We start from the raw sequence: 14,554 nt of genomic DNA on the forward strand, positions 1-14,554 counted from the left end.
GCAGGGCGCTCGAGGCCCTCTTACGGCAAAGCGTAAGCTGCTATTTACGACAGCGTAAAATACTGTTATTGAGATGATGAGAATTTAAACAAAGCACAGATTAAAAGCCTACAAGAATTTCAGATTTTAATTCAAACTTTCAAGTTTCTCATGGAAGGAAATCCCACCTCTCCCACTTTGACGCACAAATAACGAATGAGACAACCTGGTAAGATGTTACACTATCAATGACTAGAAAAATAAGATTATCATGTCTTAAAGGGTATGTTTCTACAGCAAGCAAATTGTCAACAGTTTACAGAAAGGAAATAAATAGTTATCCCATTAGAGCAGCCTATACATTGTTTTAGCACAACTCTTGGTTTGTAGCATTCCAATTTATAAAACTGAGCACACGTGCGAGTGATACGGTACAGGATGCCGACAGCCAAACACAGAGGCGGAATTTACAGGTAGTGGTTAATCAGCAGCAGCACACAACTCAAAGCTGGTAGGGAAGTTTAAAATGAAATTCATGTAATTTTGAAACTCTGATACACACTGACCTGACATAAAAAAAAAAAAAGACTACATTTTGATGGGTGGGTGTGTGTGTGTGTGTGTGTGTGTGTGTGTCTCAAACTTTCATTGATGCATTACTAGTTCCAGTTCCCCCTCTCTCTCATTTATCAAAAGAGCTGAAGAAGTCCAGGAAAATTTCCCAGTATTTGCCACCCACAGGTAAGATATTTGAGGACTCAAAATTCACCTTTTCACTTTGTGGAATGGATTATAGGAAGGTGACACCCTAGACACTGCCTACAAGCATTCAAATTCCACTAGCTGCCTACATGACAGGAATTTGAAAGATATTGGTGAAAATTCACTCCCTTACAGTCCAAACCTTAAAATATGTACAGCTACTTTAATGAGTACTACTAGTATGAAGCCCTGCTCCTGCCTGAAATCAAAAGGAAAATGAGTGTTTTAGACACTCAGTATTAAGCTCCTGCTGAACTACAAGTTGAACTTTTGCTATCTATTCTGATTTAAAGGCCAAGGAAATGAAAAGTTTTTTTTCAATAGAAAGACTACATTAAACCAGAAGCCTTGCCTTAGCTGCAGCAATCTTTCTAGGATTCAAAAGCCAGTGCGCTAAGCTACTGCCAAACAGAAATATACCTATCTTCAGACTAACCCTTGCTTGCACCATTCCTGAATGGCACTCAAGCAAAGTTTCCTAGGCAACCCCAGAAGAAGTCATCCATTTTACACAATCCTATAGTGAACAGCTTCAGCCTTTACTATCTGTTCTGACTTGGCCGATTCCGATTGCGTAGTTCACAATTATCAAAAAAACAAGCCACAGTTGAGAAGACAGGCACAATTCAATTTTTGATTAACAGACTTTTTCATCACTTGTTTTCAATTCTTATTTTAAACATTCACACAACAATACATTTTCTATTTCAAACAGTAAAGATGCCATCACACTTGTGCAAACGCTAAACAAAGCATATTGAGGCACAAAGAAGCCAGAAGGAATTCAAGTAACAGTCAAAGTAATTTGGAAGATGCATTTCTTCTAAATCATAGAGGTCTTTTACACTATATTAAAAATAAACCAATTTTCCCATCCACACAAATTAAACAGCTGACTTGCCTATATATACATACCAAGAAATGAGATACCAGTTTAAATTTTTTGGGTTATTTTTCATAAAAGATGACAATTTTCTAGAAAAACTAGTCCTTGAATGCTTGAAATCTATGTACCTACCAGATAAGTAACTATTATTTAAAGAGAAATTCATTTTCTTAAAAAATAAAAATCTATAAGTTTCTCTATACTACCTAATGGCAGCTAAAATATAATGATAACTTTACAGTGAACTGGTCATACAAAGAAAAATATTTTAAACTGTTTCTCTATAGATTATTTCAACTGAAAACAACAAACCCAAAATATTTCGTATTTTAAATGAACTGGTCAATAGGTTAAGAAAGAAAAATAGTGTTAGAACACTGCAGACACTCCTGCTGACAGCACACTGAATAATTACAACTTTTGGTCTTTGTTACAAATGCTGTAAAAGTGTTTCTGTGAAAAAAGCGATGTTCCCCCCCATTCCCAAGAAATTAAAACAGAAAGCCATCTAAAAAAAAAAAAAAAAAAGTGTTTTAAGAGGCATTTCTTTTAGCTTGCATGATATAGCCTTTGGACTTGATAATTCCTCTGCTTTTAACAATGACTGAATACCGGAGAAGCCATAAAGGAATCCACTCATGTGCGTTCGTGTTCTGGATGCTTTCCTGAAGAACTTCTTGGAAACTTGCTTCACAAAGTAATTCTGAAGTTAAAAAAGGATATTCATGCTTTAAATAATGTCATGTAAACAGCTGCAAAAAGCAACATTTAGTAAGAGAAGCCTTTTCCTACAGTCAAAAAATCTTAGGCAGTGCCAGATACTCCACAGATCCACTCTTCAGGAACGCGCGTAGGGTAAAAGCAGCTGAATATTATAGAAGAAATTTTCAGGACACTTTTTGCAACATCGAGTATTTTCCACAAAACTAATTAATTGAGATTTCTACAATATCAAATGGAGCTGATCAGCAGAGCCATTAGCAGGAAAAAATGAAAATTAAAGAAGCTAGCTAGACAAACCAGAGGTGAGTAAAGCATAAGGCTGAAATCTGCAAAGTACTGAGCATTCTCAGTTACCTCTGCAGTCACTGGAAGCTCAACATTTATAGCATCTCCCATGATTAGGCTCATAATAACCACAAGCCCAGAAAGCATTAAAAAAAATCTGCTTAAATGCCACAAAGCAGAAAAGGAAGGCAAGTACAATTCCTCCTGGTTTCCTCTGGAAAGTCAGTCAAGGGAACAATCTCTTTGATGAGGCGTGTTCCCAAAAGACAGTCTCAATACTCTTCAGCTGACCATTACAGAAAAGTTAAGCTTTGCAAACAATGCATAAGGGAATCACTCATTGCTTTGTTTTCTATCCAAATCCTCTTCTCCTTCATTTAATGACTCTCAATAGAGAGTATTTAGTAAACCGCAGATTGCATTCGGACTTCACAGGACACGGAAATTGTCAGATTGAATGGCAATTCATCTTGTACGCTGCCAAAGCAGTGCTGATACGTGCTCAAGCGCTGACGAAATTCATTAGTTGCAACAGTGGTACTATAGAACATGTACTTCATAAATACTTTTTTTCTTTGGGGGGGAGGAATGGGAAGAAAGGAGAAGGAAGGAAAAGTATGATCATCATGAATAGTTGGTCATAAGGAAGAATGTAGGGAAGGAATGAACTAAATATTGTTTAAGACTTCTTGCTTACAATTCCAGCGAGATATTTAAGGTGTCATTATAGTGAAGAAGATTAGATGATGTCTGAGAGAAACTAATACAATATACCAGAATACTCTAGGGAGCTGGTAACTCAGAGTTGTAGAGTCTAAAGGAAAGCCTCCAAGCCCTTCAATCATTTAATAAACGAATCTCTGCATGAAACAAGTAAAGAATTTACACCAACTCTTTTTGTCATAATGTTATTTTAATAAGTCACTACTTTGAAAGAATCCTGCTTAAAGCATAATAATTTTATATGTCTAATATTACCAAACTACTCAAAAACCAACTGACCATGAACATTTTATGCAACCTATTTCACAGACAAGTTCTCGGCAAGTGGACTTTTATTTGTCATTTACTGGCCTTCAGCAATAAAACTGTCATTTCATTTTATGTTTTGTGGAAATAAGCTATTTTTTGAATATATGTAGTACAAATTTATCAGTAGTTTGTTCTTCTATTTACTTTATTTTCTCTGATTAAAATGATTTCAAGAAACTATCCGAGGCTGCAAGATTGCCTTTTGCCCCCTTTCTTGAAGCAAAAGCAAGGACTTAATAGAAATATTTTAGAGGTGAAACTTTTGGAATCCTTTGTTCAGGATTCAAATGTAATGAAGTTTGAAGCCCAGAGAAAGATTATTCCTGATTTTGTACTGAATAAATGCATTTAGAAGTCTTCTGTTAACTTATCTGGCAAAGCCTTACCTTTTGGGTCATTGTGAGTTAACAGCTGTATGTCAAACTGTTTTGCAAATGCTGTGAGATCAGGTGGCATCACACAACAGGAAGCTAGGTTCACCTGATTACTACTTGGTTTCACCTGAAAGTAACAGAATACTTCTTTTAAAAGAAGAAAAATATTAATGTACTTATTTTAGTTGTTTGTTTTCCCCATGTTCTCTATTACAACAGAAATTTTGCTTTGAACAATTTGCTTTAGACCATTGTTTTGAGGTCTGCACAAGGCTAATTAATTCTGCATGATGCTGAACAGGGAACTCCTACATCTGCAATTTCCTGCAGCACAGAGCCCATAACAAGAATAGGATCTAACTTCAGGTGCTGCCACAGCAAGATGTGTGCTAACCCATTCTGGCTTCCTGTCTGCTGTGCTCCCTAAACAGCAGCAGGCTGTAATAAAAACATTCTAGGGGTGTTAGTTTGAAAAAGACTTAAAAAAAACCAAACAAAACAAAATAATTTTTGTTAAGGATAGATAATTTGCAGTGTTCCGTGCCTTCAGGTAAGTGCCTAGATCAGATTAAGTTAAAAGGGACTCTTCCACTGACTCTCTGCTCATCACAAACTGCATTAATGAGCACCATGCAGGTGGTCATTAATCCCCTCAATTATCCTCCTCTCGGTATACACAAGGCAGTGAAGAGCACGGATCGGAACTCTCAGCAGGACCTCTTGTACAGATACAGCATGTTCACCTACCACAAAAGAAGTGTCATAAGAGGAGTATTCAAAGAACTAATAAGGAAACAGTAAATCCACAGGCTTACATGAGCATGGGCACATACTAGTACAGACCTCCATCACTTAAATGTTACAAGAGACAATTAGTCACGTCGGACAACAAAATATTGTACCACGTGATTCATAGCCTGTACTTTCCATTTAAGCTTAGCACTCAAACAGCATTTTTCTAAGGGGAAATCCCTCCATTCATAAAACAGCTTAAAGTGAAAACAGCTATGTTTTCAGAGTCACTGGAATAAACCTGAAGGTTTAAGAGAACTGTTTATACTCCTTTCTAAATATAAGAGCATTCAAAACTTAAACCTTAACTACTTCAAAGAACCTGCTACTGAACAGACCTGTGGTTTCCAGCCTTTGCTGGCCTGTACGTAAGAACACCGAACAAGTGACAATCACACTTTGAGCCTCCCTCACCTTGAACAACATTGTGCCTGTCCACAAGATGCTGAAAATAACAGGGCTAATTAATATTTAGTACATAAACCCATTTACAGCAGTTTATAACAATGTGGCAGCCAACAAAACAGTTACTCTGTCCTAGAAATGCTACAAGTAGGAAGTTTGTTCTCACCTGTGCCCACAGATACAGCTGCTCTAACTGTGTTTTATCTAGGTCAGAGGTACCTATGGCAACAATCTTTTTGTTTTGAACTAGAGTTTCAAGTTCTTGCCAATAAGGTTGCAAATACTCCAAGGAGAGGCTAGTTCCATCTTCAGCGGGAGGTGGGGCAATAATGACTGAGTCTAACTGAGCAACTCCGAGGGCAGAACACGCTGAGGAAAAAAAGAACAGAAACACTGCAAAATCTTGTGTGAGATACCAACATAAGCAGCATGACTCTTCAAATTCAGCAAAAACCACACCTCCTGCTTCACTCTGCTCCGTTCCCATTTACCATTTGAAACTCTGAGTGGATCAGCAGTCAAGGATAGTAACACAATGTTTTTAGCAAAGAATCAAACATACGCCTCAAGGCCAAGTTTCAATTGTAGGTCGGGGGGGACGACACACGGGATGGGACAAAAAACACCCAACAAAAGACCCACCACCAAACAAAGCGTGAAGCTTTTTTTCTCCTTTTCAATGTTAAAACTATATTTTTCTCTGAAGACAGTGGTGACATACAGTTCTTGATTCCTTCACTCTCAATTTCTTCCAAAATTTTTGACTTTCACTCTGAACTACAACTCAAGTACAGGGCATGGACTAGGAGAACTATTTGATATATGTGAGGAGTTAGACTAAAACCACACCAAATATGGAGATTTAAATTGCCAGAGAGAAGTGGCAAGTCTTGGAGTATCACTAAGCTTTGGGAAAGATGCAAGTCATGAGGCCTGTTCTGCACAGCAAAAAGAATAGAACCAAGTAGCTAAATAAATTATTTTCTTCTGAAGGAGGCTTCTATCAATGTATTTTTAACACATGGTACTACAACTTACAATAAAGAGGCTATTAACTGGGGTATCAATAGAAAAGAATGATATCTGACCCTTTGTTCTTTGGTAACCCCTTATGCTCAACAATCTTCCAAAGTGGTAAAGTTCAGTGCTGCTCACAATTACTGCTACGTTAGGCTAACGAAACTCTATGTATCAGTACAGCCATTGTATTGTATTTTCAATACAACTTAACTATTTCATCAGCTGCTTGCAGCATTGTTTTATTTCCTAAATAATCTCTGAAGTACTGTGCAGGTAGTAGCAAAGTTCATCATGTTAAAAACAACTGGCAACTAACAACAACTGGTAAGAACTATTGTATCACTGTTACTAAAACATCACATGCTATTCACTTTTTGACAAGTTTTGTGTGAAAGAATAAAAACTTGCTCCTGCTTGGAGCAAGGAATCAGATTTGAGTTTGTGGACCCAAGGTTACAGCGATCCACATATAGTAAGTTTACTGACTGAACTAACACGTAAATCGACTTGATTTCCCAAGTCTCTCTTAATAGGAAAACAGGATATACTTGTGACAGTCACTAAATACACCTCTTAGATGGAAAAGGTTCTAATTTTATTTCTGAATACCAAAGTAAAAAAAGAAACACTACCAGAAGTTTGAGTTTCACACTTACCCAAGTCAACTGCATCTCTGATCGATGAAGAGTTTGATCCAACGATGAAAAGTTTTGCTATTTTCAAAGAAACTGGAATCAATAACTAAACAAGCCAGCTATTACCAAATATATAGCTATTTACTTTTGCTATATACACTACTTATGAGTTCTTGGGTAAAGAGTTCTTAGAATGTACACCAATTACTTAAAAAATTGGAAAAAAACACCCTTCTGAAAGGTGACTGCTCAATAAAGACACTGTTCTCTTAAATTTCAAAGTTGTTGTGCAGTCTCAGAACAAGAAATCATCCAGTCAGATGATCTAATAAGCTGTAAAGCTAGGACTTAAGCATCAAGACACTAAGCAATAACCATAACAACCTGTATAAAAACCCCAAGCGTAATAGTACAAACAGACTTCTTCACAACTTACTGAGACTCAAAATGTACTAGTGTTAGTTTGGACTGCCTCCTTCAAGTTCATCATATTCAACCTGGAAAAATTATGCAAATAAACGTGCTTCCAATGCTATTTCTTAATTGCAGTATTATCCGTAATATTTTGCTTCAGAAAAGTCAAAGATTCACAAAATACATTTAAAATGTCTTGAGGGGATGCAAGTTAAACTAGAAAAATGCTGAGCTGCTTTAAAGACTGTAACACAAATTCAAGTCTTTCTTAGCCAACTTCTAGATTACGCCCAAAGTATGACAGTGTGCACTGATGTCATTTGACTTTGCAATTACAAAACGTGGTGGAAAAAATATACATATATGAACATCCTGTTAATGACTGCATATGAAACCTTTGTATGCCACCAGATTTTTTACTACATTCTTACCTGATACTTTCAACTCATCCCTTTCTTCAGGATTTATTTTTTCTATAGCTTGAGCTACAGTACATTCCAGTACCTCCCGTATTTCCTGTAGTAAGTACACGAAACTTAGGAATAACTCATCAAGAGGAGACAGTAAGTTCCTGAAGAATGTTTTTAAGTAATAAAAAAAAAAAGTCTTACAGCAGTTAGAAACAAAAATAGTATAAAAATGCAATGACAGAAAGAAAGTAACCCAATGCTTCTTGATCTCTGAGGGGAGGTCAGGAAAACAAATCTATATGAAAGGCCCTCTATGCCCCTAATATAAAAAATACAAATTACTGATAAGAATTATTGGAATAAGATTTAGTAGTGTTCCGATTTTCTGATGTTAACAGATTGTTGTGCCAATTCAAACTGCCTTGCTTTAAAAAAGCCTCATGATCAGGTGAAAAAAAAAACCTAACTATCAGAATTAGGGGGTTTGGGTGTTGGGTGGGAACATCTTTGTATAAAAGTATTTTGTAATTTAATTGAAGCCTATGAAAAGCCTACAGTGAAAATGCTGTAAAATACAGATTTAAAACAATAATTTTGAAACTAAAAATTAGTAAATTTTTAGCAATTTCACCCTCTGACTTCATTTAAGCCTAGGCCGACATCTCATGTCAGCTGGCATAAGGCGACTTTTTACCTACATGAGATTTTGTATTATACACACCCACCCACCACCCTGCCCCCAACCAAGAACTCTCTGGTAATTTTTACTGCCCTACCAAAAAATCCTCAAACAAGTCTTCGAGTTATTCCATAAAGTCAGCATTTTAAACAAAAGTTAACTTTTTTTTTTTTTTTACTTACTGGAAATGAATATAATGCATAAAAGAATTTGGAATTATGCAGTTAACATGTTTTGACAGTAAAACCTAGGTTACACTAAATAATTAACTTTAAATGGATCACTACACCTTACAGAGACAAATGTTTGTGTTCTCTTCTTGAGCAATCATTAGATCTTCCACAAATCATGCAGCAATAACTGCCTCACCACACTCCAGTATGGAATGCAGCAATGTGCAGTTGATACCATTGTTACACAAGAACTGGTAACAAAACCCAAAGAAATGGTCAGGAAAGTTTTTTAGGTTGGTTTCTTTTTGGGGAGGGGGGTTTGTTTTTTGGTTTTTTTGTTTGTTTTTTTTTAATGAAACTTGCTAATATTTCAGATTGAATAATGTATTTATTGGGAACCTATTAGTGCTTTGCTGAATTTCAGAAGCAGTAGTGAAAGAGGAGCAGGCAAATACACCAAGATCTTGATGTCAGATGCCCAAGATTGTGGTTTTAAGAATTATGTGGAAGTCTTTAGCTCTTAAGGGAAAAATTGCCACTTCTGCATCTTCAGAAACATTTCTAAGACAACCAAGGCTACGATTCAGAGTTCCCCTCTAAATGGGATGATCTTCAGCTATCTGGTTTATCACTTCCATAGTTTAGATAATTCTCCATTGAGTTGTTTTTTTTTTTTTTTTCTGATTGCTCCAACAATTAACTTGAAATCTTACAGACCAGGATTTTTATTTTGCTGAGAATTGTCTTATTTGTCATCAACAGGATTCTTTACTTCAGTATTTGGTCTCAACCTCTCCAAATTTACTAAATATTTAAAAAAGCGGGAGGGGGGAGAAATACTCTTAAGGTAGCTGGAGCTGCAGATACTTTTACAGAAATTTCATAGAATACAGAGATTTCATAGATTATTTTTTTTAAAGGTGTAACCAACTACGTATTTCTCTGTTTTCATGTGTAACATGGATAACATGCACAACACCTCCCCTACCTGATTTAGGTCTTGTCCAATCTTTGAGCTCCATTCAGTCAGCGTTTTCTGAATGCAGTCCCGCACCTACAAAATATTTTTTCATATTGAAGTGTAGGCATGTAGTAGCTGCACAGAAACACAATGATTCATAGGCGTGTAGGACAGACAGAGCAGGTGAACTAATGGCACCTTCAACCACAGAAGATTCTTCCTTCATAGCTTCCATCTGAAACTTGTTCAAACTAGTTTACTTATATATTTTCCTCTCCTCTTTCACAAAGAGTTTTAGCAGTAATACAAGTACCATACTTCATTTATTTCTCAGACCAATGCCATCTTTAAAAGAAAGAACAATGCTAAGCAAGCAAGAACTAGGGTGTGGGGTGCTTTGGGGTTTTTTTGGCATAGAGATTCTTAAGTTACAATGTAGTCGGATTAATAGTATACGTGCCGTGATATTGTTAGAAATGAGACTTTACAACCAACCACTAAATACTCATTATATTAATAACTTTTCTTTCCAAGATGCATCTGACCCTTTGCATTTACTGCCTACCTATTCCACTCTGCCAAACCACTAATGCTTTTAAATCCTTCATTACTGAAAGGGGAACCTTCAGATTCTACCCCCCACTTGCATTTTTCCTGCATCCACAGATGCAAAATAAACTTGACTAGGATTCTGATAATGGATTTTCTTGAACATAGTAGGGTATAACTATGAAATCTAAATCAGCTAATTAACTGCATATTGCACCAGCGCTTCAGCTGCACCAATGCTCTAGCTTCCCTCTGACACATCTTGGGAGTTGTTAGCCTGCAGGCTGAGTAAATGTGCCGTCAGGACCGCTATCTGCCACAGGTAGGAGCACTTCCGTGAGCCACTGCTTTACTTCACTTTTAGCAACATGGTTTATAACTATGTGGATACCTACTTTTTGTACCATTAAATAGCAACTTCCTGTGACACCTAACATTAATTCAGAGAGCTCATAATACCGTGCACAAACTAGAAGCCGACTCTCCCCCCCAAACTGGATATCACAAAGCTTAAGACATAATACAGAAACAATACTTTGTGAGCACAAATTCTATACATTCTTTCCCAGTCATTCAAAATGGCATGAAAAAAATAACTGAGTCAAAAAGCAAGAACTGACTCCCCCCCACTAAATAGCTATCCACAATGCTGGAAATCTTTAGCCTATTTTGATACAACTTACAATGTTCTCTTCTCCTTTCTGAAGGAAAGTGAGACAGTGCTAAATATGTATATCCTATATATTGCTACTTTGCAGCTGTCACACTTTATATTTCTACTGCAGTTACTATGCACAAGCTTCTGTCTCCAAAGCACATCATTCCCCTGCCCCCAACACATGTGGAAAGCGCAGCATACTTGACTGCTTCGACCAGCTTTTCCGAATACAGTTACATTCCCAAACGCCTAACGTTAGGGTTCATAACTTGCAAAATTTTAGCTTACATTCTGCCACTAAGAACTGTACACACACTAACTACACCAAATAGAAAAGTTAAAAGCCGATTTATTTCTGATAATTAATGCCAATTATTTGCTTTTGGAATTCCAGCAACTCTGGAAAGCAGGCAGCCTTATGTTTAAATACAGATTTCCCTGTAAACAAATGAATTTAAATACCTTAAGTGATTAGTTACACACACTGGCCACTCTTTATTTAACAACCCTCCAGAACCTACTCGCGCAAGGGTGCCCATTACACTACAGAGTCTAGCCCTATTTCACACAGGTCACAGAATGTTGTAATAAGCAACCAGGCCAAATGAAAAAGCTATTACCACATGACAACTAAATAAAAGGATGATGAATTCTTCCTTCTCGTTACATCATCCTCCCAGTCCCCTTTCTTACCATTTGTGCATGACTAATATGCAATCAACCAACTTACAGAATATCAACAGTGCCACTACATAGCAATAACCAGCCAAAACCATAGTTCTGATTATTAAATGACCGTTTTCAGAGTACTGTGTCATGACAAGACAGCAAATACAGAGATTCTGAAGTTTACGGCCACAGGATCTCCAGACATTTTATCAGGATTATTCCTAAGTGTTGACACCTACAGCTAAAGGTAATAAAGTGGTGATTAAAAAGTTCTTTCGACTTGTTAACAAAGAATGACAGCTATACTCTTTAAAGAGGACAGCAACGAGTAATTTTCGTGGTCACCAGCAAGAAGTTAATTTCAGGATAGAAAAGAGTTTTCACCATTTGTAATGCAAGCTCGTATCTATTCCTATCTTTCTCTTGCTAAAGAAGTACCAGGGGTCTCCTCGGCCACTACAGACAGCACTTGAACTTGTAAGCGGTTTAATTCTTCACTCCCCGAGAGCAGGAACACGGCCTGGATTCCTGAGAGACTCCAACACATCGAACACCTTGGGGCCCCTCCGCGCTGCGGCTGGCGAGGCTGGCCGTGGCCGTCCCTTCGGCTGCCAGCGCAGCCAGCCCGCCGGCTTCCCGACGCGCTCCGCCGCCAGGCCGCTGCCCGCGGCAGCGAGCCCGGCCCCGCCGTGCGGCTCCACGGCCCGGCCCGACTCCCCGACGGGGCAGAACACAGAGAGGAGAAGCACCCGCGGCGGCCGGGAGGGAGGGGTACCCGGCGCTCGCCCCGCCGCACCGGCCGCGGCAGGGCCCACCCCGGCTCCCCGCCGCGCAGGCGCCCGCCGCAGCCCGTCCCCCCCGCCTCAGGGCGAGCCCCCGCCGCGACGCCCTGAGGGGAAGCCCCGGGCCCGCCCCCGCTCACCTCCTCGCCGGGGGTGGCCGGGCACTTCTTGCGCAGGCAGCCCCAGTTGAGGAGGTTGCCGGTCTGCAGGGTGAGGGTGGCCGCCCGCTCCAGCAGGGCGCGGGCGCCGGCGCCGTCCGTCCCCATGGGGAAGCTGGGCGCTGCGGAGGCCGCCGCGCTCCCTGCGGCACCGGGCAGAGCCGCGCCGTGACTCAGCACAAATAACGGCGGCGGGGGGGCGATGCTTTGTAACCGTCCCCGGTCACATGGCGCGAGGACAATGGGCGGCGGGGCGGGCCGAGCGCGGGAAGGAGCGCACCCGCCGCGCAGCGCCGGCGCCGCCTCGCGCTCCCGCCCCCGTCCTGCGCCTGCGCGCCGCCCCCGCTCCCCTGGAGGCGTTGGCCCGGCGGCCGCCCCGCTGCGGGCGGGTTGGCGGGGGAGTCGCGCCCCGGGAGGGCGGTGGCGGCAGAGCTGGGGCCTGGGGGGGGCCAGCGGGGGCCGGGGCCGAGGCACGCGTGGCGGGAGCGGCCCGCCGTGCGGTGACAGCCCCCGGCGGCGGCGGGGAAGCCCGCCCCGGGCCGCCTGACGGGGTCCCTGCCTGCGCCGGGCCGCGGGCCGCGCTGGTGGGCCCGCTCTAATCACCGTACAGGCGTCGCTTACATAGCAGCTCCGCAGGCTCGGTGGAATTAGTGCAACCCCCCGAATTTTAGTCACGCCGCTTTCAAGTAACATAGTCGTTGATAGACACTGAGATAAAAGGCCGAAAAAAGGGAAACCAAATGCTTACTTGGTGTGGTTATGTTCACATTTTGATGAAACTGAACTTGATGTCAGGGTGTAACTCCAGTTTGACACCAGCTGATTTCAGTGAAGACACACCGGGTGAAACTTGAAGGATTACCGTTTGGGGATTTTTTTTTTAAGACCAGGTGGCTTCTGGAAAGCCACACTCTGTACCTTAAAGTTCTTCTGTATTGGAGATACAAGGGGGGGCTTTTTTTCCCCCATAACTACAGTTAAAGGGAACAGTAAGCCACAAATTGTAATTTTGCTGTCAGCATGGGAATTTGAATTGTGTTTCTAACAGATTTTCTTTCCCCAAGCTGCATGTTGCGCTAATACAGAGAACCAATTTGCATAACTTCTGTCAGTCTGAAGCACTGCCTGATCGCGTTCTGGTACAGAAGGTTAGTTTAAATGTTCCTTATATTTGTGTTCTGATTACTTTCCCGTATTGGATTCCTTTCATGTATTTGAAATGTTTTCCTGACTACAGAGCATCTGGAAGTGAAATACACTGAAAGACGTGAAAGCTCCTTTGGAAAAGCAGTAATTTTGTTTTCTTTTTCTTTGACGTAAAAATCCAGGAGGTCTGACCTGGCCCAAAGGTTAACCATCCAGGCTCGTCATCGGCTCGAGAAGGGGTGCACACCTCCCTATGCCTTCACAGGTTTGCCCATATTTACACGAGTAGTGAAGTCTGTCCTGCTGGGTCTTTCTGATCAGCCTTCTGGCTTTCTAGTAGAGGCCTTTTCTTTTGGTGAAATTTATTCTTTGATATTTCATTTAAGCAGCTTTGATGGTTATAATTCTATGGAAGCAGGTTAAATTTGGGGATTGCAGAAGGTTTTCAAACAGTGCATAGCGTAAATCTGTCTAATGGGAATTTATGGCAGTGAAAAGGCAATGTTCAAACTCTACAGCATTGTAGAATTTGCTGATAGTTAATGACCTTAGCTCTAGAAAAATGTAATGAAGACTGGTTGCAGGAAGAATAGTATCAGTCTCTGTACTGCTTTATGCCGTGCGTTTAATTCTCGGCAGCGGCAGGAACACATCACAGGAGAAGGGATCTCAGCAGAGTTCTGTTCTCAGTCCAGTCACCCCTGAAACAGAAGGTAAACTATCAGAGAAAGAACGGAGGATGTTTTCTAGCTCACGGTCAGTTGTATTTTTGCAGGTTATCTCATTAAGCTACTCCGGATCTGCAAAAACTATGAAATGCTGTTGATTTCCTGCAGTAATTCTGTAATGCTCAAAGGAAAATAAATTCCCCTTGCGAATGAAATGCCACCGGATCGCCGCTCCGGGCGGTCGGTGAATATTACTCTCCTCTCCCAGTTTTTGAACGCCGGGAGCTGCAGAACTTGGCTTTGTGCGAGGAGGCACGGGCGGTCCCCGCACTGCCGCAGGCTGCCCGGGTACCGCTGCCGCCGTGTCGAGGCAGGGGATTGTGTGAGCAGCCGG

General features: G+C 40.7%; 1 protein-coding gene and 1 long non-coding RNA gene across 3 annotated transcripts; one reads left to right on the forward strand and one right to left on the reverse strand.

The window, feature by feature from the left end:
• Window positions 1–113: 113 nt before the first annotated feature.
• On the reverse strand, window positions 114–12,673 carry GCLM (glutamate-cysteine ligase modifier subunit). 2 transcript variants are annotated; one of them, XM_087730521.1, is made up of 7 exons: window positions 12,329–12,673; window positions 9,558–9,623; window positions 7,739–7,823; window positions 6,915–6,971; window positions 5,405–5,607; window positions 4,054–4,168; window positions 114–2,330 (listed from the first exon to the last, which is right to left on the reverse strand). In XM_087730521.1, the coding sequence occupies exons 1-7, from the start codon at window positions 12,452–12,454 to the stop codon at window positions 2,161–2,163; spliced, it is 822 nt and encodes a 273-aa protein (XP_087586647.1). In that variant the 5' UTR covers window positions 12,455–12,673; the 3' UTR covers window positions 114–2,160. The 2 variants fall into 2 exon arrangements, with proteins under 2 accessions (XP_087586647.1, XP_087586648.1); XM_087730522.1 differs by lacking the exon at window positions 12,329–12,673 and adding an exon at window positions 11,791–12,219.
• Window positions 12,674–12,892: 219 nt separating this feature from the next.
• LOC148052143 (uncharacterized) lies at window positions 12,893–14,414 on the forward strand. The gene is made up of 3 exons (XR_015699238.1): window positions 12,893–13,494; window positions 13,675–13,757; window positions 14,268–14,414. It is a non-coding gene; the product is annotated as an uncharacterized LOC148052143 (long non-coding RNA).
• The last annotated feature ends 140 nt before the right edge of the window (window positions 14,415–14,554 follow it).

The sequence above is a fragment of the Nipponia nippon genome, unplaced genomic scaffold (genome assembly GCF_047370975.1).
Source record: "Nipponia nippon isolate SJK-2023a ecotype South Korea unplaced genomic scaffold, ASM4737097v1 scaffold_5, whole genome shotgun sequence".
Lineage (NCBI taxonomy): Eukaryota > Metazoa > Chordata > Aves > Pelecaniformes > Threskiornithidae > Nipponia > Nipponia nippon.